Below are 24,864 nucleotides of genomic sequence, written 5' to 3'. Positions count from 1 at the left end.
GGAGGTGGAAGGAGTTGCAGCATTTCTCATCAGAAATGTCAAATGAGGAAAAGGACCAGAGATGAACTGAATAAGCAATATCTCTGAAGAACCAGAGCTTTTATGCATTTCAAAGTATTCTGGTAAAACACTATTCGTAGTTGGGCAGAACATGAGCTGTGGAATAAAACTGATAGGAAGGAATCAGAAAGAACACATAAGAATTCTGTGTGAGGACCGTCCATGACACCAGTACATAAATCAAAATTTGCAAATGTTTGAATATTTTCTCAGCATACTCTGTAATTACTAAAAACTATAAAGGGCATTTAGTAACATGGAAACATGCTTGTGAAATGCTAGACATTTAAAATATCAAGATGTAAATTCAATTGTACAAAATGGAAAAAGTGCAAATGGTAAAGACTGGAAAGAGTTCAGATTACCAAACAATAAAAGTTGTGTGGGATGGTGGACTAAATACAATTTTCTTTTTTTCCCATAGTTTTCGTAACTAGATTACATTAATAATTTTTTAAAAACAGTACCTTTATTCAACCAATATTTCATGGTTTCCTAATATTTATGAGACTTTGTGGTGGATTCAAAGATGCATTACATATTATCTCTACCCTCAAGGAACCCTGAATCTATACGAATGTAAGACATATGAAATTTCACAAATAGAATGTAATGGGTAAAGTAAGACAGAGCCATAGGGATTCAGATGAAAAACATTCACACAAGACTGTTGTGATCATGAAGGCTTAATGGAGGAGAAGGTGGAGTTTGAACTGAACCTGGAAGGACAGCATTTTAACAGTGTCGGGCATAAAATGGCGTTCTTTTGGAGAAAATGTACAAGCAAAAGGGAAAAGATGGAAACACATAGGCTAAGTTTGTGAAACAGCAAGGGTTCACTTTTTAAGGGAAAATGTGAAAGAAAGTGTAAAGGAAAATGTGACTTGAAAGTGAGGTCGAGGACAGATTTTAAGGTCTCTTGGAGCTAGGCTTAAAGTTGGACTTAGTTCTTCAGCCATTGCATCTTAATAACTGATATGTGTATTTTATTTCAGAGTTTACAAGGTGCAATGTGTTTTCATATCCTTTACATCTAATCCTCACAATAATGTTTTAAAGAAGAGACTGAAGTTTGGTCCAGCCCAGTTGCTATTACCTACTAAATATAAGACATGAAACATACAGTTTAGCCATTCCCTAAAGTAGATGCTTCTCTGGGATTTGGAAAAGATGAGCATATTTCTTTAACCACTCATGATATCTGGTCAGCACTAGAACTTTTGGGGATTCAGGGTATTTGGAAGAAGCTCTGCAGCAACTAGAGTTTGACTCAGGAGAAGGTGCTGATAGAGGTTACCTCAAGAGGGCTTTTTCTGGTGTGCTGCATTAGCATGGAGAGACGAAGATCCAGTGGAGAAGAAAGCAATCCTATTACTCTTGCTTTCACGCACTACTAGGGAGGATCAAAAAATCTTTTAATTGTGAGTTTAACCATCAATAATGATAGATATGGCTGGGAAGCATTAAAGTAAATTATCCCTAGCTTGCAAGCTTCAGGAATTAGCTCCTGACTTTGCCTGGGGGGCTGCCCACCTGCTACCTCAGCTACATGCCTTAATTTCTCCTATTATCTCCCATAGCCTCTCTCCTTGTTGCTGTTGTTAGGTGCCGTTGAGTCAATCTGGACACAGAGTGGGCCTATGTAACAGAGTAGAACTGCCCCACAGGGTTTTCTAGGCTGTAATTTTTATGGGAGCATATTGCCAAGTCTTTCTTCTGCGGAGCTGTTTGGTGGGTTTGAACCGCCAACCTTTTGGTTAGCAGCCAAGTGCTTAACCGTTGTGCCACCAGGCTCCTTCCTCTCTCCTTGTCCTGCATAAATATTTTGAGATTTTTTAAAAACAGAATAAAATTAAATACTATGTATTTAGATAATTGATTTAATTCACGTATTCTTTGGAGAGTGTGCAGGTATTATTTAGTACATATGGTGCTTATAGTAATTTCTATAAATATCTTGCTATTAGAGCCTGGATGAGTTACTCCTTATTCTAACAAATCAGATTCAATTCATTTGATTTTTAACTCACAATATTTTTCCAGAAGTATTCCATGAATTTTAGCATTGGCCATACTATACACATTTACATATTGCTAGGAAGCAAAATAAACTTGCAAAGCATATCTGAAGAGTACAAATATTTAGGCATTTACCTATTACAACCTTTCAAAGAATTTAATGTAGAGATTTATACATATGCTTTATAAGTAGGAATATAAGAGACAGTTGAGTTAGTACATAAAGTTTTTATTTAAAGTTTTTCCCTTCCAAGCAAGCTTCATTTACACATTCTAATACTGTACAAAATTTACATTCTCTGTGACTTACTCACTTTTCACTTTCTAATAGGTTGTTTCTTTCTGAAAAACTATAAGCTTTACTTATAGTTCTCATAAATGCTTTTATTTATTTTGGCTAAAAATAAAAAATAAATTGAAGAACCAGTCTAAGGAAAGCAAATATTCTCATATAAACTGGGACTTTCAGAAGAAATGGTGACAGTTGACAAAAAAGATTCTGATCGGACCTTGTTCTATTTATGATATCAGCTGGGTTTTTCCCTCAAAGTACTGTAACATTTCTTTTTTTCTATATATTTCATATGCTTTCAAGGAAAAAGAAATGAAAGTGGATTGCACTGCATATATATATTTACATATATATATTTTACAACGGATCCTTTGGATCTGAACATACAAATAAATACAAAAACAATGAAGATTGCACTTTACTGTACAAACGGCATTGGATTCCAGTATACCCACTCCATCTTGACATGCTCCGCAATAAAAGCTTATCCCCAAGGCATTTTAATCTGTGGCTTCCCCATATTGTTGTTTTCAATGGCACATTTTTTGAGGGATTCAGCAACATCTCTGAGTGATTAAAAAGAAGTATTTTATGCTTTTATTTACTCCTAACTGTTGTTGTTTAATCTCTCAAATAACAAAAAAACAGAACAACAAAAAACCCAAACCCATTGCTTTCGAGTCAATTCCGACTCATAGCAACCCTACACGACAGAGTAGAACTGCCCCATAGAGTTTCCAAGGAGTGCCTGGTGGATTTGAACTGCAGACCTTTTGGTTAGCAGCCATAGTTCTTAACACCACTACGCCACCAGAGTTTGTTTAATCTCTTAAGAGTTTGAAAATCAAATTCAAGTTCCTGCCAGTTTTGCCCATTTGATTTGCCAAATGGAGACTATCTCATGCTCTCCTGTCCTTCTGCTCCTAGATTCCTCATAGTCCTAAAGGCAATATAGCAGTTGCTCACTTAACTGGGTTCAGGCATCACTGGTGACAGTAAAGAAAATATGATGAGTCCCAACCACCTGGAGTAAAGGAGAATGAAGAACACCAAAGACACAAAGAGAGTATTAGCTCAAGAGACAGAAAGGGCCGCATAAAACAGAGACTTCATCAGTCTGAGACCAGAAGAACTAGATGGTGCTCGGCTACCACCAATGACCACCCTGACAGGGAACACAACAGAGAGTCCCTGATGGAGCAGGAGAAAGATGGGGTGCAGAACTCAAATTCTAGTGAGAAGACCAGACTTAATGGTCTGACTGAGACTGGAGGAATGCTGGAAAGCATGGCCGCTGGATTCTCTATCAGCCCAGAACTAAAACAATTTCCCTGGCCAACTCTTCAGACAGAGATTGGACTGGACTGTGGGACATAAAGTGATGCTCGTGAGGAATGTGCGTCTTAGCTCAAGTAGATACAAGAGACTAAACAGGCAGCTTCTGTCCGGAGGTTAGATGGGAAGGCAGAGAGGGTTAGGAGCTGGTTGAATGGACATGGGGAATCAGGGGTGGAAAGGAGGAGTGTGCTGTCACAGTATGGGGAGAGCAATTAGGGTCACATAATAATGTATGTATAAATTTTTGTATGGGACACTAACTTGAAATGTAATCTTCATTTAAACTACAACAATAAACAAACAAAAAAAGAAAATATGATGAATTGGAGGAGTATTGAGGGTAAGTCATGTGCTTTTCCTGAGCATTCATTTAAGCAATATCGTGTTTTTTGGGGACAGAGAGCCAACTGAGATCATACTTAAAAGGAATTATTCATTCTTTTTGTCGCTAAATATCTGACAGGAATTTCCCAGTTTTTATAATGGTTGGTTAAGTTTGGGTCAGATGTGTTGACCAATAGAACCTCTTCAAAATTGTATAACTTAATTTGTCAGGCAAATAACTGGTATGTTTGCTGCTTAGATACTACAGAAAATACAGAAAACGAGAAAGCACCAGCCTCCATGAACTGAATAGTGGCGTAGTGTATTTTGTTTTAATCTTTCAGATAAGGTTGAGGACACAAACATTATGACTCTGGCTAACCTAGAACCCATAGGGCAGAAAGCAATTGCTACAGGAGACATCTTTTCTTCTCTGGTCCCATGAGGTGTTGTAAGGGCAGAAGGTATATAAAATGAAGTTGTATAGAAATGAAAATGCCCCTCTTTAATCTTATACGATTTTCTAGACTGTGTTGCTTATGGAGTCTGTGAAGTAGCCAAAGGTTAGGAATACAGAATCAAGTGGCAATTTCTGTAATGCTGTGTACGTCTTTAGGTGGGTCAAATTTTGAATCGTTCATGAACACAATATCCCCAAAACTTCAACATAGATCGCATGCAGGTAGACTACAATGCACAATACTGATCTTAGGTTTCTCTGGGGGAAGTCTTCAGTATTTTATCTCTCTCCTTTTGAAAGTTAAAATCCACGTGAGAAGTTTTTTTAAAGCTGGGACAAGTTAAAACCAGTCTGAAATAGAAGAGTTTGTCACCACGGGAAGTTTGGTGTGATCCGAGTTACTGACACAGTATCTGTTCAAGAACAGGTCACTTTCATTTGTGGTTACTTGTAAATCATTCATCAGAAACCAAGGGTGGGTTTCGGCGGTTGGATCATTAGAATGCATTGTTTCAATCATAATGGCGATATCACTTGTCATTGCTTCCCAGAATGCGGTAATGTTCACTCCAAGGCTTCCTGGTGTTATTTGTTGTACGGTACACAGGCGGGCAGGATGACTGTTGCACAGGCAGGGCCCGCGAGTGGTTCTGCTACATCGCCTTCGAGTTCTGTCCAGGTTCCTTTCTCTGGACAATAGCATATTGTAGATGACTTGTAGGCTCCCTGTAATGGTAGAGCACGGAGCACATAGAGGAACATGTTCAGAGAAGTACAATGGCGGCATTATTTACCACATTTACACTGGAAAGAAGATACCTTCCCTGCTCTTGCTAAAAAATTCTAAATAAAAGCCATGAATTCTGGTTGTTTTACTCCAAGGGACAATTTGAAACTCTCAAGATTTCCAGAATCTTTTTTGTGTGTTTGTGTAACTAATAACAAAAGTCAAGTACCTAGAACAGCCTAGATGTTCAAATTCTTTGAAATAATTGATCAAAAACTGAAATTATACAGCCGGTTTAAGTGAAAGAAAAAAGCCAAATTCACCTTCAATATTCAAATAATTAAAGTAACTAGATTTTCGATTGTTGCTTCACTTCTCCATTTTATTTTGCTACTGTAGGGAACCAGAGCTGGGATTCAAAACCCGTTTTAAGTAAAACTGGATATGAAGGTATGCCTCCTTACCACACATTGATTCACTTATTTTCAAGAGGCCACCCAAAAATTGAAAATGTTTTTAGTGTTGTTTTCTTTGTCAACCTCAGGGGCTAGTACTTGTATAACATTTTCCTCCCTCAAACCAAAGACTCTGTTTTCATTACAGACAACAAAAACACAAACAAGCAAAAAACAACCAACCTAATAATCATTTTCTGAAAACATATTCCTAGTGCCTGGTTCCTAAGCATGTATACCTTTCTGCAGCTGGCAACTGGCACCAGTAAATAAGCACAATATGACTATCTGGTTATCTGTCAATACAAAGTTGCCTCCATATAACTAATAACTTTTTAAAACTCCCCCAAAACTTTTTATCACCACCTTGTTTGATGCAAAAGAAATAAAAGTAATTGATATCAGAACCCCAAATTAACCTTATAAAATTAACATGTATAAATAAAAAAAAAAAAGGCCATCATTTTAAAAGTTCATAGCTAGACAACTAGACGCCATGTGCCTCCTGATGTGATGTAATTTGAACTGCACAGTCACCTCCTCAGGCGTTCTTGCCAACAAAGGAAAACAAATAACAAAAGAAAAAAGAAAAAGAGAAAAAAGCTGATCCATAAGACCTTAGCTCTAATTCCAGACTATAGGAAATATGCAGACAGGACTGTTTTGAATGACACCACAAAGAAGTCATTAGGTGATTCCAGAACATAAGATACTCTCAATGATAACTAGCCCTGTTTTTTCAACAAGACAATGGAATGGAAAAAAAAAAAAAAGTGGGCCAGGGGTACTGTTTTCACTAGACATAATACCTTGTGACTTTAACTTACTGTACTTACTGAGACATAATGACCAAATATGAGTGGAACTTGTCAGATTTTGAGCTGAACATACCAACCTGAAAAGTACATTTTTTTTCTAAGTCAGTGGGAAAAATGTGAATATGGACTGGATGTAAAGGAATTATTGTTCACTTTGTTAGGTGTGATATTGATAGTGTGCTTATGTAAGAGAATGATTTTTTTTTTTTTTTTTTTTTGAGATACATAGTAAGCATTAAAGGTGAAATAACATGATGTCAGGGATTTGCTTCAAGCTGTTTTAGTCAAAAATTTTAAAAGGGGGGATAGATGAAGTAAGTATGGCAAACTGTTGATGGATGTTAAAGCCGGATGGAGAGTTAAAGAAGCACTCTTGTAGTCTCAATTTTTGTGTATGTTTGAAAATTTTCATGACGAAAGAAAGAAAAAAGGTAAAAGCAATGGTAAATTACACATCCTAAATAGCATTCATGGACACTGACCAATTAATTGCCATTTCTCATCCCTTACTGGTCAGAAACTGTTCAGATTCTCCTATTCATTCAACAGAATGCTTACAAAATCACTTCAGTTTGACTTCTAGTTGGAAAGCCAGAATAAAGAAGCTTGAGGATAGGCACAGACCAGAGACCTATCCTGTCCTGTGTTACAGTTGAACAGGCAGCAAGTTAGCTCTAGGGCAAACTAACTGATTCTATTTTACTACTTCAAGTAACTTACCGCTTGCATATGAGCATGATACTCTTAAAAGATAAAGATGCGGGCAATAACACATTTGGAGGGAAACAAGCAGAAAAAGTAAGCACAAACACAAGTAGGACGATGAGGCAAGTGTGGGCACGCACCATGCTCCAGCTATAGCCACCGACAAGGTAAATGCTGTCATCAAGCTCTGCACAGCCAGGACCACTTCGGCCCTCCAAAATGGGGGTCTGGAGAATGTTCCACTGGTCACCTTTTGGGTCATAGCATTCCACAAGCATGACATCAAGGTGGGAGAAACCTGAGTGACATAAGCAAAATGGAACCGCATGAGAATAAATTTTCAGGGTCCCAATTCAAGGCTAGGCCTTCTTAAAAAAAAAAAAAAAAGTTTAGAGCCAGCAAATACGCAATTGTGTATTTGAAGACTCATAAATGTATAAATTAAAAAATGCTATGCATTGACCAGAAGAACTAGATGGTGCCCAGCTACCACCAATGACCACTCTGACAGGGAACACAACAGAGAGCAGGATAAAAGTGGGGTGCAGAACTCAAATTCTAGTAAAAAGACCAGACTTAATGGTTTGATTGAGACTGGAGGGACCCTGGAAGACATGGTCCCCAGACTATCTGTTAGCCCAAAACTGAAACCATTCCTGAGGCCAACTCTTCAAACAAAGATTAGACTGGACTATGGGACACAAAATGATACTCATGAAGAGTGTGCTTCTTAGCTCAAGTAGATACATGAGACTAAATGGGCAGCTCCTGTCCAGAGGTGAGATGAGAAGGCAGAGAGGTCAGGAGCTGGTTGAATGCATACGGGAAATCTGAGGTGGAAAGGAGGAGTGTGCTGTCACAGTAAAGGGAGAGCAACTAGGGTCACATAACAATGTATGCATAAATTTTTGTATGAGAGACTAACTTGAATTGTAAACTTTCACTTAAAGCATAACAATAAAAAAATGCTATGCATTAAATAAGCTTTATAAAAAAAGCAAAAATAGAAGGAATTTGCGAATCATAGATGGTTTGATAGTCAAGACTTAAAAGAAATAATTCTAAATTTAGACAAAGTTTTACTGAATGTTTTCTTTAAGAAAAACCCCGTATTAGCTTCTTTGTGCAGCTATGATTAAAGTTCTTTATGATTACTGCTAAAAAACGTTTTTCTGAGAATAAATCCATTACTACCACTTGGTGATAAGGGATAATTTATTTCACTGAATTCATTGTTATGACAAATTGTTTGTGCTTTTCAGTTATTAATGTTCCTGTTTTTTCCTTTCTGTAGACTTCATTATTCATTTCTTTAATGTGTATGGAAACTTAAGAATAATCCTATCTGCAGGAAAGCCAAAATAAATGCTTGCTCAAGGGTACTGCTAATTTACACATAGTAAATTTTATTTGGTCAACAAGTTTTTTACTTGGTTAACTATGATGATCTAATGAGAAACCCCCTTAGCAAGAGACATGAGATGCAGATGTTACTGTGATTAGAAAGAAAGGGAAAAAAAAAAAAAAAAAGAGAGACCTTTCAAATGATTTCCTCCAATTGCATACAAGCGATCATTCATTACAGCCAAAGTGTGGATTGCGCGTTTTGTGTTCATATCTTGTTTTCGAGCCCAGACATCCATTACAGGGTCATAACAGTATAGCCATGGGACATATTCCCCATTGTGAACACCCCCTGCGAATTAAACGTATATATACAAGTCAAGAAAGTGCCTTGGAACTGAACTTTGAAACAGAAAGTGGAGGGATGACTTGCCTGAAATGTATATTTTCCCGTTGTGCACTGCTCCTGCGTGAGCTGCCAGGGGCTGTGGCAATGAGGACACATAACGCCATTCATTTGTTTCTAGGTTATAGCACTCCACGCTGGACAAGTAGCCAGTTTCATTCCTTCCACCAATCACATATAAGTGTTTGTCCAACCGACATGCATAGAAACTGGCTCTTCTACAGTGAAAACAACAATGCATAGTAAATCACAAAAGGAACTATGAAATAGGATAAGGGCCACTCAGTTAATCAGGGAAAGGAGGTACGTTGTGCTTCAGAAAGGGTTGCAAGCTTTTAGAATCTACACACATAGCTACCCAGTACATCTGAGACCATACACAGTAATCATATGTATTGCCCATTACGGCTAACACTTTTGATATTAAAGTAATAGTAAAGAAGAAATTCACCAACTCTTTTTATCTTGCCTTTTATACACTGTTAAAGCATCCATTAATGTTTGGGATATTTGGTACCTTGTAAGGATAGCACAGCTCAGTAAGACATACTGAAAAATGAGGTAGATAATGTAACAATAATAAATTATCTTGACATTCACTTTCTTTATGGTCCTTCAAGGGTCATTGTTCCCAATTTATAAGAGAACTACATCATCAAAAATTTTCTTCAATTATCATTTTTTTCTTTTTATCCCCCCTAGTACTACTGCAAATAGAACAACTTTTGTGAATTGCATATAATGTTCAGATTTTGCTTTTATATAACCAGTTATAGGAATTTCATCTAAGCAGCTTTCGATGCTGATTCTTCCAAGGCTAGAGGATACTTATCGAGTCCATTTTCATGACAGGCTGTGGACTTGAATCGTATACCTTCAAAGGCAAAAGATGTAAACTCTGTGAAAGAATTGGAGAGAGGGAGACCAATTCTGAACCAGACCAAAAATCTAGGTGTGAGATATTGAGGACCTGAATTAAGGTGTCAGTAGAAGAAATGGAAAGGAGAGATACAAAAGTTATTTTCAAGGAACATGTGCAACTTGGTAACTAATAAGATATGGGGGCTGAGGAAGAATAAGGGTTCAAAGAGCACTTAATAATTTGGAGGTAGGATGATTCGTAACTTTAAGCATGTCCTTGATTCTTTGCATTGTTTTCTCATTGTTGCTACTGGACTAATATACTTCACAAGGTTAACATGTGGCCAAACACTGAATAAGTATAGTATAATTAAGTACCAAGCCCTTCAGAGAACATAATTCATGTTTGCTGAATTAATGGTTTCCAAAATATTGACATCAAAACTATTGTATAATGTCAATAGCAAGAAGAGGAGTCCTAGAAGTTTTTATCAGGTAAACCTATATAGTTTGGATATGTATATAGCTTCTCAATTAACATTTTAGTCTCTGGAGTCCAATTGCCTGGCTATAACATTTACTAGGTGTGTAGCCTTTAACACGTTCCTTAACCACTCTCAGCTTGAGGTCACTCATCTGTAACATGGGGATAATAAAGGTTCCTTCCTCACAGGGTTATTTGTGAATCCATATGTAAAGTGTTTGTCATAGTATCCAGCAATTTGTTAGTGCTCAAGAAGGACCAAGTAATACAGAAAAAAATCAGGCATAAAGACGTTTGCATATGAATTTTTCCTAATAACATCTAAATGATGACTAAATTCTTTTGTGTTTGTTTAGATGACTTATTATCCGTATCTGTTAAAGATAGTGATGCATTCTTTTTTTTTTTTTGGTAGCCCAGGAATTGTTAGCCATTACTGATATTTTTAAAATAATATATCAGCTATGTTTACTTTTTCTAGATTTCTTTGATGCCTTTGAAAGAAATACGTATTGTGAAAAATCCGGAAGGATGAAGAATAACAACCATAATGGAAACGGGGATGGAGGGAAAATAAAGAGAAGATGAGTCAGATTTCATAAAGCAGTAGTTGTTAACCCGGGTCTATGGCTTCTGAAGGGTCCATTGTAATAAAATGTTGTATTTTTTTAAGCAAACTAAGTTCTAGATCATAAACATCACATGATTATGCATGTGTACATGGAGGTTTCATAGTTTTTAATCGAATTGTCAAAGGGATCTATGACCTAAAAAAATTGGGAATTCTTGGCATACAGGAATAAAAAAAGAAACTAATTTAAGTAATAATATTAGGTTTAAAAATAGTTGCAAAATTAAGTGAATACAAATAGACCACTGGTTCTTTCTACTTCTCTAATCAGATTCCAATTGCTCTCTCATTGAATATGGTAGGTCAAAGTTATTTTACCAGTGTTTTGATCTTCTAAAGATAAAATGTTTCATTGAAAAGACTGATAGATGTCTAAAAAAGTCTGTCCTAAAGTAAAAGAGATATTTCTTTATACTGTTGACACAAGGGTAGGGCAGTATCCCTCTCTTACATGATTCTATGACAGGTCTTAGAGCTTCCAAAATAACTAATTTCCTTATTTCACCAATGAGCGCTCTTTAAATAACTTGGACTCTGTGGGTAGTAAGGTGCTAATGGAGAGTTCTATGCAGTACTAGACTAGGAGAGAAAATGCCTGTTAGTCATGCCAAGTATGAAAGCCCTCTACTTAATTAAGTTTAAACTGTGAAGAATAAGAGAGTGATCCCCCTTTGATAGTGTGGACTGCTTTTAGCGCGTCTGAATTTCAATTTTCTCACTTTTCTGATATGATTCCTTCCCCACTGTGACACTGAGTCAGCCTGTCAGAACTTGCTCTTCGTAGCCAAGGCCTTCTTAATTTGATGCTCTGTGTGTACTCCTAGCTTCATCCACACAGTGTCACTGTTAGGATCTAAATGAAAAAAATCAGTAGGTTTCCCTTCCTGATGAAAAGTGCATTTTTATGCGGAAATTCCAATAGAGAAGGTTTTGAGCCTCTGACTTTTTCCCTTGTGTTCCCAAAGTGAGAATTCATGAAATGCATTATAGAAACACTGAATAGTTAATGGTCTGTCAGCAGCTGTGAACACTTGCTCGAGGTTAAACTTTTACCTGGGACCGGTCTGTGGCCCTCCTCCCCTCTCATAAAGAGCTCACCTGATTTAGGCTATTTTTATTTTAATTTTGGAAAAGTTCAAGATTATTAAAGATACTAATGACATTACACTATTTATATTCGAAATTATTCATCTTCCCTCGCCCCACCCCCAGCCAGGGGCAATACTCAATGTTTCTGAGGTAAATTAAAAAACCACTAACAATAATCCCTACAAACATACTTTGAACTCTGCTTAATGTACAAATCTTACTGACCCTTAGGGTGGCTGGTTTATGCCCTGAAGCACGAGATTGAGTTACCATAACTTTATCTCAGCTTGAATTTCTAACTTTCATCATTTGATAAACAATACCACCACCATCACCACTAACCACAACACCTGATTTTTCAGACAGAATATTGTCTCTCATAAGCCTGCTAGAGACAAAAATTTTTAAATTTGGAAACATTTAAAAATATATTTTCTTGTAGTCTTCTACTTACTCTGCGAAGAGGAAAGAGGCTTTCTTGTTGTTACTGTCCAAAACTGCTTACCCACCTTGTTTTTTTTTTTTTTGAATTAGCCATGAATAAGCTCTCCATAGGAATAATGCCTTAAAATGCCAATTTTTATTGAGGAAAAATTTAAAGTCACCAAATCATTTCTATTGATCCTAGGTTACATTTCTGCCATCTTCCTCTTACTGAAGAATCAAATCCTAAATCTGAGACCAAAACAATTCACTACCATTACATTTAAATTTGTTTAATCATTTGTTAGTAAAATTCATAGTCAGCAAGCATGCAATTCATGAGCTGACCCCATGGTTTGGTAACAGTAGAGACCATTTGCATATTCCCTGCTGAACTGGGGGGGGGTCTTTTATTATGTACTTTATTATGGCCCCTTGGAAACTGACTAGGTAAGACATCCTTGGAATCTGTTGGGCCAGCTCTGTAAGAGTGGGTTACCCCACAGGTGACTTAAACTTGTTTCTGTTATTCTCAATCGGTTTGGTTACTTCTCAGTATAATTGTTTTAACTTCTCAGCATTTTGGTATCTGCAGAATGGAAGGGGGTTGGTGGGGAACTTGTGGTGAGTTTGATTCATGAATTACACAATGCAAAATTAGCTCAATTAAATGTTTCGAGAAACTTTTCTGATCTGAAGAGTGCTTCCTATATTTTAGGTTTTTTTTTTTTTTTTAACCACCAATTAATCCACACTGATAACTGATATTACCTGCTATTTTGAATGGAAGCATTGCAATGACAGCAGAATTTCATTTCATGTTATGGATTGCCGCCTGGGTCAACCAACCCATAGGAGATCCAGAGCTAGAAGATTGACCGGGCATTTGAGAGATCTGCCTTTTCCCACTCAGCTCTGTAAGGAGCTCTTTATTTGGTCTATCGAGTTGATTGCTCTAAATCTAAAAAAAAACTTCTTTTACTAGGGACCTGACATGATATACCATAATGACTTAGAAAGAAACGTTAAACAGTCCATCCTGTCAACGGTGGCTGCCGGGTGCCGACAGACCATGGCAGGTCTTTTTATCAGGTCAGTGAGCTGCTAAAAATTGTCTAAGTAGGACCCTGCCATGATAGGCCATAGTGCCTCAGAGGAAGTCATTATAGACTATCAAGTAAACAATACACATTTTAAAAAAAATTACTAATTAGGTTTTGCAGCAATACTTCCCATCCTTAGGGGCTCTACAGTGAGATAATTGACCGCGACGTGAGTTATGCCTCCCAAGCCGAAGGCGTGAAGGTTAATTATCGTGGTGTACGGCCCCCAGCAAAGAGGACTGTTGTGATGAGATGCTGATGTTTCAAACATATTATTGATATTTATTTTCTTAAAGAATTTTTTAAATAAAACTTTCTTTGAATGGTTTTAATTGAAGGGCAAAGTGATGTAGCTGCAAAAACAACAACCAGGAAATAACCCCAAAAAGAGAGACACAGGGTACAATGCAAGAAGACGTCAAGAGGCTTCTGGTTCACTGAGAAGCTCGTCAGAATATTAATTGATTTAGAATCATTTTTGGGGGTATGTTTGCACAAGATAATCCTAAAAGTGTCTGTGGTCTTTACACCATATCACACCCTATCATTTTCAGAGTATAGCTTTTAGTCTCCTGAAAGGAAACTTTAATATATATATATATATGGAATAGAATGTCAAATATTGAGTTTCTTTATGGCACAGATCCACACTGTTGTGCTGTAGTACGTTTTTGTACTACATTCATATTGTCATGCTGTAGTACATTTTTGTATGAATAATGTCATCTGAAAATTTTCTTTTAACTCGGAATTTATAATTAAGGATCTAATTATATCTCGTGTAATCTACTTGAAGTTACAATGGATATGTTAAGGTGAGGGGTCGTAAAGGATCTAGCAATGAGGATGAATGCTATAGATTCCTTAAATGACTCAACTGGGAAGAGGAAGTAGGTTGCAGCTTATCGGCAATGTCATGTTGGAGAATTTGTTCAAGACCATATCCAGACATTATTTGAAAAGGACCAAGGGTTCAGATTTTGGCATGTGAATTTGCATATGCATATTAAGACATTGGCTGATACCTAGGTAACAGCCAGGAAAGACAAAATATGTATACGTAGAGTAGCCTTCTTGTCCTTTTGTAGCTAGGAGACTTAAGTGACATCAACACTGTGTGTAGATGAGATGACACTTTCAAAAATATTAAAAAGAAAAAAAAAAAACCCTAAAAACAAATGACCAGTTGTTAAATGTCTGCTGGAAAGGCATTTAGGGAAGCAACTGTAAACAATTTGAGTCAGTGAAACTTGAAATATTTGATATTGAAATTTCTGCATTTAAATGCATATGCTTGTGAGAATGTGTCTTATATTTCAATTCTAGGATTTAAATATATTATCACTGAGAATAGTGAGGTAGCCAGCGATATTTTAGCTCTGCTTACAAAATATCAATGCAATGTAGTGACAGAAGACAAGTCACCTCTTTTTCTTCCAATATGAGGACAAATAACTGAGTTATTTGACTAGTTTTCACCATTGAATTAACAAGACAGTTAATCTCAACTGGCCAGGCCAAGCTTTGGATTTTGCTTCATATGTCTTTCATTGACTCTGTCTAGCATCCCTTATCATGGAAAACCATTCAGTACTCATGCTTCCTGTAAAGCAGCCACAGATGTTTCAGGCACAAGAATTAAACACTTACCTTTCTTGCATGGGTGGAAGTTGAATCCAGCTATTAAATCGGGGATCATATCGACTGACAAAATTTGTACTGTGTTTTCCTGTAAAAATACATTTAATACACTTCAAACTTAGATATCTTTGTTGTTTTGCACATTTAATAGTATTTTATAAGACATCTCTGCTCTTGGGTTTAACAGACAAGTTAAACAGAAGGAATACCTCCATAAATCAAGAGAAGAATAAATGTGCTACCTCAAATATTTATCCTTTTCTTCCCCCCCACCCTTGTTTTGTTTTTAAATAAGTTGGAATAAAAATAAACCAACTATAATAATAAAAGCAAGTATATTTGCCAAACTAGTTTTATCACAGTGTTAGGGTAAAAATTTATGGGTTTTGATGTTTTTGTCTTTTAAAAACATGAAGTTATTGTCTATAAATTATCAGTTCCAAGGACTGTCTTGTGTCGTTTTTCTGGTTAGAGCTCTTATTAATGATCCAGGAACTCTAGCAGTGGTAAAGTCTGTTCCCTCCCCATGGAAATAACAGCAATCACTACAATAAGACTCTGAGTTAGGCAATGAGTTTCATTTTATGTACGTCATGTAAGTCCTGGGTGTGTATTTGGGGAAGCACAGTTGCTGTGATATATCACAAGTACATTTGCTGAAATGGGAAACATGAGTCCTTGGAGCTGGTTAACCAGCTTATCCTCTCTGAGCCTAAGAAGCACAATAATGCCTCCAAGGTATTAGAATGAATCTTATTTTACATACAGATCGACATCAAAGCAAGAAATGGAAGCAGAAGAGTGTATTACATTTTGCATGTAGCACCTGAGATGACAATCATCTAAAGCACCTGAGGCCTCAGCTCTAAAAATCTGTTTTTGTTCATATATGTGTATTTAAACATTGAAATACAGGCACCAAACTTCACCACAGGGGTAAACCCATATGTTTGTATCTGTGTATGCTCACACAGGCATGTATACATAACACACTTATTAATTGCACAAGTGTATATTGAGCACCAACTATATGTTTGATGTGTTCTAGGCTCTGGGAATATATTGGTAAACAAGAAAGACAAAGCCCCTGTCTTTATACATGAATAAACAAACATGTAATATAATATTAAGTAGAGACAAATGTTTAAAGAAAGATAAAGCAGAGAGGGACAGAGGGGAGGCCAGTTTAAATAGGATGGTCACCTTTTCAATGATGTCTTCTTGAGTCATGCAAATACCTGAGAATAAGCCTCTCAGGCAGTGGGACAGGCACGTATAAAGGCCCTGGACTGGTGATGAGTTCGGCATGTTCAAGAATAGCAAGAACGCTGGGGTGACCAGGACAGAGGTCAGAGAGGTTTCAAGGTCAGAATACAGGGTGCCTTGTAGGATGCAGGGTTTTGCATTTTGTTATAAAAGCAAGAGGAAGCCATTGGAGGGTTTTCAGCAAGTGAGAGACAAGGTCTAATTCATCTCTTAAAAAGCACGCTGGCTGCTTTGTGAAAAATAGACTATAGAGGGGCCACTGTGGAAGCAGGGGAACTGCCAGAATGCTACTGCAACTGTGAAGGCAACAGATGACGGTGGCTTGAACAAAGGTGAAGACGGTGAGTTACGGTCAGGTTTGGGATCATTATATAGGCACAGACAATAAAATTTCCTGATGGATTGAATATTGGTATGAGAAAAAGTGAGTAATTAAGGATAGCTGCCAGTATTTTAACCTGAGTAACTGGATTGGAGGTCATGCAACTTTCTGAGAAGGGAAAGACCGGGGAGGAGTAGGTTGGAGGTTGGGGAGAGAAGTCATGGACTTAACCTTGAGAGGCCTATAGGATCTCGAAAGTGGAAGTGTCTGGTAGGCCACAGGCTAAACAAGCCTGAAGCTGGAAATGTGGGAGTCCTTATCCCAGAGATATTATTTAAAACTATAGGACTGATGAAACCGTCTAGGAAGAGGGTATGGAAATGGAAGATCATAGGTCCTGGGAATGAGCTCTGGGGAAGAAGAGGAAAAACTATTAATGAAAAGGAACAGTTAGAGACAAGGGGAAAACTAGAAGAGTGTGGTATCCTAAAAGCCAAGTTAAAAAGTGTTTCAAAAAGCAGGGAGCGGCCAACTGAGACTTGGCCATAGAATTTTAGCAACATCAAGGCTGTAGTGGCCTTCACAAGAGTTTCTTCAATTGACTGGTAGGGATGAAAGCCTGAGAGGAGACTGACTATTGAGGAGAGACCAAGATGTAAGAAAGTGGAGGTGAGAGGATAGGCAATGCTACTTAGGAATTTTGCTATAAAAAGCAGCAGATTATAGTTGGAGGATGCAGCATAAAGGGAAGATTTTATTTATTTGCTTGTTTGTTGTTTAACTTGGGAAATACTGCAAAGTTCTTAAGTAGGCAAGAGGGAAATGAGGAAGAGGCATTACATTAGAGTAGAAAAAACAGTCAGAGGGAAGACAGACTATACGGGTAGTGATGGAGGTAAGTGAATACATTTGTTATTAATCAGATGAAGACTTTATCTTCTGGTTACTTCTGTTCTTATTGGACTAAGAGAAGCAAGGCCATCAGCTGAAATTGAGGATGGTAGTTTTGGAGAAGGAAGCATTTGAGGAGACAGAAAGTGTGAAATAGGAGAATGTGAAATAGCTATCTCCAAGGGTAGGAGAGTGCATTGACTAGGGGAATTTAATGGGGTTGATGTGTGGTTTTATATATCTACATTTAGTTGCTCAAGGGCAGGGAAGAGGTGGAAGAGAGTTGGATTTAACCAGGACCGAGGGTTTGCTAAGCAAGTACAACGTGAGAAGGGGGTGAGAAGGGGCAGACACAGCAGGTGTATGCGGTAGAGTTATTGTTGGCATGGTGCATGGAATCTAAACACAGTAAGGAGAAGTGAGAACACCAGGCAGCGATGGAAGTGAAAACGTGCTAGAGTCCATGAACTGGGGATTCAGGTAAGGTAGAAAAGTTGTTGGAGTAGAAGGATTAGATGAAAAGGGTTAGAAATATTGGAGGTGTTGGTCAGTACGAATGATCAGATTTGAGATTTGGCAGGTGGTGCAATAATTGGGAATGACAACACCTCAGGTATGACTGTGGGAATGGGGGCAAAAGTGGGGTGGAAGGGAGGTGTGGAGGAATGGAGAGTTTAGTGTGTCGGATGACTTGTGTTATCAGCAAGATGACAGGTATTATAGTAGAGAGAAAGACAATGATTCAGGTACTAACCTTAGTGAAGGAGGTGGTATTACCAGGAAAACAGTGAACAGCTCCATATAAACGGGCAGCAGGTGGTGAAAGTCAAAGATGTCCTTTAAAGTGGCTTGGGTTTTAAGTGTTTGGAAGTGGCAATGAAGAAGGAGAAAGGCCACCTGCTCCCAGTGTTGTGGTATGTGAAGTGTGTGAGGGGAAAAATAGCTCCCCCTAGAGAGCGTGGCTGGGAAACAGTCCTCTCAGAGGATAACCAGGTTCCAATTAGAAAAGAAGTTGAAGGGACAAATCAGAGGAGAATTTAAAGATTTTAGGGATTTTGTTGATGTGAAATCATGAGTTCCAGGGATCATATTGGAGGGTGTGGATGGTTGGAGTTGGCTGATAAATTGAGTTTTATTTGGGGATGTACAGAAAGGATAATAGTGCCAGTGATGGGGATGACCCAGTGAGCTTGGGTCTCACATAGGCAGGATCCAACTAAAGGAAGGATTATGCCTGGAATGGGTTTATAAGTGAGTTTTCGTAAAATTCGCAAACCAGACACAGTGACTAGCACTTGGGTGATGTGAGAAATGGGGTTAGGAGTGGCAATTTCCAGCCAGTGGTAGAGGGAAAGGAAGTGAGAAGGAAAGGAGGTCCCTCATGGGGACCTCTTGTTTTGGGTTCAGTTGTCAATAAGTAACAAATGTTAATTGGATCTCTGAAGTAGGAGCACTGACAGAACATATGCATATACGCTGGAATACTATAATGCATTCCTATCACTAACGACATGAAAGGAGTTAACATCTGTAGCTGAGAAGAAAAACTGATATAGGGATTCTGCTTATATTTCCAGTAACTAGCATATTTTCTGATTTCAACTTTTGGTCTTGTAATTAAGATCATCAATAAATAAAATTATATTTGTGTGTTACAAATATGTATATTAGTATGTATTGAAATTTACAATTTTGTATTTCATTCAAGGAAGTTCATCTCAGGCACCATTTTCATAAGAACTAAAGTTTTAACTTAAGATTTCATATTTGGAGAGGATATATAACAGTTGAACCCTTAGATTTTTAATTTTTCTCCCTGCCAGCAATGAAATTCAAGCATGTTATATACTATTATAGGATTGTTATTCTTTATGAATTTTGGTATCAGTTGAGATGATCGAGTACCTTCATGGTCTTCTAAATGGGAAATGAAGAGTTCTTTGTGAGTGGGAGTCACTTTCCATTGTGATGCAATACTAAATTAATTTCTCAAGATAAAGGGCAAAAACATGATTTTTGTTATATATCTAACCAAATACATACGTTTATGTGAATGGTGGTGTAGTGAAGAGTGGTTAAAGACTAAGGCACAGGAGTTGGACAGACCTGCATAGGAAGCAGCTCAGCTTCTTGTAATCTGTGTGTCCTGGCAGGTTATTTAACTTCTATAGGCTCAGTCTCCTTATAGTAAAACTAGAGCCATGAATAGAACATGCCTTACAGGATGGTTGTAAGGATGAGGTGAAATGGTGCGGGTCAGTGCTTAGCAAAGTTCTTGGAAAATAATCATTATGCAATAAATATTATTACTAATACTAAGAAAAAGTCAATTATGGTTAATCAGATGGATGGAAATATGAAGCTACAAGGAAAATGTTTAAGGGGTTATAGTGGATGCTCTTGGTACCTGGCTCAGATTCCATTTGCTAGACTGGTACACATCCCCTCCCCCCTTGTTGGCTGCTCATGGTCATAGCTGCCTCATTGTTCACTCACCCTACCCCTACCTGGGGGAAGACATCAGCCAGTGACTGGCTGATGGACATGGGGTCAAAAGACTGGCCTACTTGCCTCAAAGTGTAACCAATTCTCCTCTGTTTTGGAGAGCCATGCCAGTCGTTTATCAGTATTCACCTAGATCTATTCTAAATGACTTCACGTGCCAAACAAGTTGGGGGGTGGGGGTGGTGCAGAATGATTCAGCCTTCCACGTGGAAGGGATCTACAGAAGAGCATTAGCTGCCAGGCCCATATGGAGACTAAAAGGAATGTTAAAACGCAGTAAACTTTTTCTGAAATTTGATTCTGAGATTCCTGGTGGCTAAAGCAGAGAAGAGACACTAAGTAGATCACATGGTTAGTGCTGGTAACAATTTCAGAGAGCACAAAATGCCTTAGTACTTTGGTCTGACAAGAATCTGTCATGTAGGTCTTCATACAAAGTATACCAAGTGATAATAGTGAGAGGTGTCCTCAGTGACATCCAACAGGAAACGTAATGCTGTGTTTTGTACAGTCTTTTCTCAGAGCGTATTCACCGAGGGCTTTATACTAAATTGCTGCTCCTCCCAGGGAAGGGAGGAGGCAAATCAGTATGGTTCAAAGGCACTGCTTTATGGGAATCTGAACTAGTTCAAAGATAAAATCAGACTAAATAAATGAAAACACGAACATAATTTTATTTATTGATAATCCTTGATCACAAGACCAAAAGTTGACATTAGAAATTTCCTTTAAATTCTCCTCTATCCCCCCTACCCAATTCTCTCACTGTATTTTTTGATATATATACAGGCAGTCCCCAGGTTACGAACGAGATCTGTTCCTGAGTCTGCTTTTAAGTTAAATTTGTAGGTAAGTCAAAACAGGTGCATATGGTTCTTATTTAGCTTTTCTTTGGTGCAAGAAAAGGCTCTAAGTCTTTTCAATTATTCAAAAGCTGCATGTGCAGCAAGTGAAGGTGATTGTGATGAAGAATTTGTTGCCAGTAGAGATTGGTTTAATCATTTCAAAGTGAGGGCAAATTTACATAACATTAAAGGGCAAGGCGAAGTTGTCTGTAAATCGGACGTTCGTTTGTTTGTAACCCAGGGATTTACTGTATAGGCACAAACCTAGGGGACAGGTTTCCTGTGTTGCTGATTACAGTCTAACTCAGGAATGGGAGGGTCATAGTGTTTGGTGAAAACTGAGTTGTCAACCAAGACAGGTAACTTAACAGAGGCCTACTCCACCTTGCAAGAGAGGTGGGCTGAGAGAACACTGTCATCAGAACCAGGACTTTCCAGCTTTTTCTGGTCGTGGTGTATTTTTAATCTGGCCTTCAAAAAGATGTTCTGCAGATTTTTTGTTTAGATACACACAATGGCTTCCCATCGCGTCTTTACTTACACATGCTCTATTCAGTTCAAATCACTTTCAAGGAGGGATAAGTTAAACAGCAAATGGAGAGTTTACAGTGGATTGTACATATGTCAGAATTTTCTGGTAACACATCATACCCATCATTGCAAAGATAAGTTCAAGGAGTGGTATTAAATATCACTCTTGCTGCTGTTCCAAATCTGTTACTCACAAAGCACAAGAACTGTCTCCTTTCCTACAGTGAAAGATATGAAACAACAAAGCTGCTGGTCTTGAGAAAGAATGTCCCCCTCTCTTAAAAGAAATGTTCTTAGAGGGTGGCCTGGATTGTTTTCCTTTAAGATTTTCTAGAAAGAACAGATGTAACAATTTTCTATAATTTGCCTTGGTGCAGATGCTGAAAGAGAACATTCACCATAAAATATATGCAGTGTATGTAATTTCAGCTGGATGTTCTGGGGTTTTAAAGTACAAATGTGTACCTGCAAGCTGTTTTAAATGGTTTCTTAGTCATAATTATCTCTGTTACACAGAAGGCTACAACCGCAACTCCTCCTTCCTGTGCAAGCTTTCCAAAAATATCTTGATAATTTTGTGTATTTTGCAAGGCCCAGTTTTCTCCTTGTGTTTGGCTTGGGAAGTGTGTTAAAATGTTAAAATTTCTCTTTGTGATAAATTTACGAAGTGATCCCACCAATGGGGACAATAATGGATAATCTGTGGAAGAAGCATTAGCAAAGGGTACAGCAAATAGAATGGGTCTCAAGTAATAAATGCAGCAAAATAACTTCAGCTAAAATCACGTACAGCCCGACTGGAGACAATGCTTATTTATTGCAACCACATTATTATATTGATAAAATGGGAGAAGAGTGGTGGAGAGGGTGGTTAAAATTCTTAATGGCAGCAGCTTGATACCTTTCTCTAGGGAGCTTGTGCTTATGCGTGTGGCATTTCTCAGGGGATGGATAAGGAGAGGGGCTGGGGCGTCACTGCCACGCCAAATCCCCAGACAGTCAATGAGTGAATGCTCTGCTGCACATGTCCTCTGCCAGCTCAATGATTGACCCTCCCTCCAATTGTCAGCCCAATTCACTGTCATCGTATCGTGTGTCCCAGCTTCACAGGCATATGTTTTCTGGAGTAATTACAACATGGCATGCTTCTGTTACGCACGTACTGGTCGAGCACCTAGAATGCAGTTGTTCAATAGTTACCATTGGGGTTCCACTGGTCCTCTCCGCCCAACACGAACAAGAAGTTTTCTACCTCCACAACACAGTGGTGGGCACTGTTGTATGGCATAACTGGAGTAAAGAAAAAAAAAAAACGCATGAAATTTTCCACCTTAGAACTTGATACGTTGGCTCACTAGTTATTTGCTTTCAGTGAAGTGTCTAAAACGTGATACCAAGTCAGGAGGAAGAAAGGAGCCTAGGCAGTCAAGCGGGGCGCCCGCCAATCCAGAGAGCCCTACACCATGGCTCAGTGGTGTGTTCACAGCAGCTTCAAACCTAACCCCTTTTGATTAATTTTACATAATGTTATTCCACAAGCTAGTCAAGAACAACCTGTCATGCTGCTTTCGGATCTTACGTTTTCCTCACCTGCCTGATGATACAGACGGCATTCTGAAACAATGACTGACACTCCATATGGTCAGGGCTGCCGTTACTTCTTGGAAGAAGTTACCTTGAATGCACTTTGAGCCATGAAGACGCTCTGCCTCAACTTGGTTTGCTGGCAATCTTTCCAGAAACAGACTCAGACAGCTTGGGTGCTTTCTATTCCACAGCCATGAGCAAGCTGAATTTCCATACAGTTTTAAGTTTTTAAATTAAGGTCCTGCTGATTTAATGCCTCCTCCAAATGTATATGCTTAATTTCCTGTACAATGTCATTAGCAGCACAATCACACATTTTCTATCTATCTATCTGCTTAGGAGCTCTTCTGGAACAAAGATAAAAACTGTCAGGCACATCACAAATTTCCATTCTCCTCGCCTTTCGCTTCTCTCTGCCCAAGTGTGGTGGCTGTGGCGGGGGGCGGGGGCGTTATTCAGAAAACCACTAAAGCTAGATTTCTTCGTATTTGTTCCCGTTGCTGTTTCCTTCAGGGGGACACACAGCACCAGAGTAGGCTTCCCCTGGCACCCTGTGCACTGTGCTGTGCTAGTCTCTGCTATTATAATGTCATATGGTAAATATAAACTTACACAGCATTAGTTATCATATCACATGCAGTGGTGTGGGCCCAGTGACACCAGAAGGAAAAATGATGTCCTTGTTCAGCTCATCATATGGGCACCTTAAATCTAGGTGAGGACAAATGGGGAGGTGATGCGCATGTTCAGGCAGGAAACTTATTGCTTGACACGGATCAACAGAGCACTTAAGAAACCAGTGCAGTGGGAAATCAATATGAGTCAGGGCCAGCTCTTACTTCGTGCTCTTTTGCCAATGCCAAGAGAGAAAGAAGAGGGTGGAGAGAGAAACAGCCTATCTCAATAATTCCGGGTGATATATATTTCTCTTTTAATTTTGTTTTTATTATATTTTATTTTTCTCAGAATACACTTAGGCAGGCCACGATATATAAATAAAAATACTAAGAAACAGGCATAGTGTTGAAACCTAGACCAGCTTGTGAAAGAGTAAATCAGATCATTTAAACTTCTTACTAAAGGGTTTTAGGAGTTTTGATTATTTTAGTTATTTATTTTGACTGTGAATGCTCATTGTTTTTGAACTTATAACCACCAGGGAGAAGGCACTGATACGCAAACTCTGGATTTTGGGGATAATGTAGAAATTGGGTGGGCAGTGGATCTGTGCCCTCTTCAATTAGGTCAGCTGATTTAGGAAGTCGTATCTGGAATGTCCTTTAGATTCCTTAATCCTCAGTTTATTGCTTTGGAGAATGCTTATGACCTATAGGTCCTGCAGGCTTGGCTACTCAGAATCCATTAGGGCAGAATATATGTTAGGTTCATCGAACAACTAAGGTTGAACATACTTTAAACATCTTTTTTTCCAGTGGAACATTCTGAAGCAACTCCTTTGGTCCTATCTCCTGCACCTTAGTCTCCATTGTTGTTGTTAATTGCCATCCAGTCGACACCAACTCATGGCGACCCCATTTGCGCAGAGTAGAACTACTCCCATAGGATTTTCAAGGCTGTGACCTTTTGGAAGCAGATGGCCAGGCCTAACTTCCAAGGTGCCTCTGGGTGGGTTCAAACTGCCAACTTTTTGGCTAGTAGTGGAGTGCTTAACTGTTTGTGTCACCAGGGACTCTTGAGCATATTTAAAAAAAAATTAACTCATCATTGTTTAGATTA

General features: G+C 38.3%; 1 protein-coding gene across 1 annotated transcript in view; it reads right to left on the bottom strand.

Moving 5' to 3' along the window:
• Window positions 1-3,960: 3,960 nt before the first annotated feature.
• The window catches only part of KLHL14 (kelch like family member 14), a 106,868-nt gene continuing 85,964 nt past the window's right edge, over window positions 3,961-24,864 (bottom strand). The window contains exons 3-8 of the mRNA XM_023741181.1: window positions 22,741-22,830; window positions 15,190-15,268; window positions 8,976-9,166; window positions 8,736-8,894; window positions 7,339-7,496; window positions 3,961-5,219 (exon numbers count right to left, since the gene is read on the bottom strand). Of these exons, the coding sequence (XP_023596949.1) occupies window positions 5,079-5,219; window positions 7,339-7,496; window positions 8,736-8,894; window positions 8,976-9,166; window positions 15,190-15,268; window positions 22,741-22,830 (818 nt within the window). The 3' untranslated portion in view covers window positions 3,961-5,078. The remainder of the gene's footprint in view (window positions 5,220-7,338; window positions 7,497-8,735; window positions 8,895-8,975; window positions 9,167-15,189; window positions 15,269-22,740; window positions 22,831-24,864) is intronic.

Source organism: Trichechus manatus, unplaced genomic scaffold (assembly GCF_000243295.1).
Source record: "Trichechus manatus latirostris isolate Lorelei unplaced genomic scaffold, TriManLat1.0 scaffold00175, whole genome shotgun sequence".
In the NCBI taxonomy this organism is placed as follows: domain Eukaryota; kingdom Metazoa; phylum Chordata; class Mammalia; order Sirenia; family Trichechidae; genus Trichechus; species Trichechus manatus.
The sequence above is the reverse complement of the archived record's forward strand: the minus strand, read 5'-3'. Positions and strand labels throughout refer to the sequence as shown.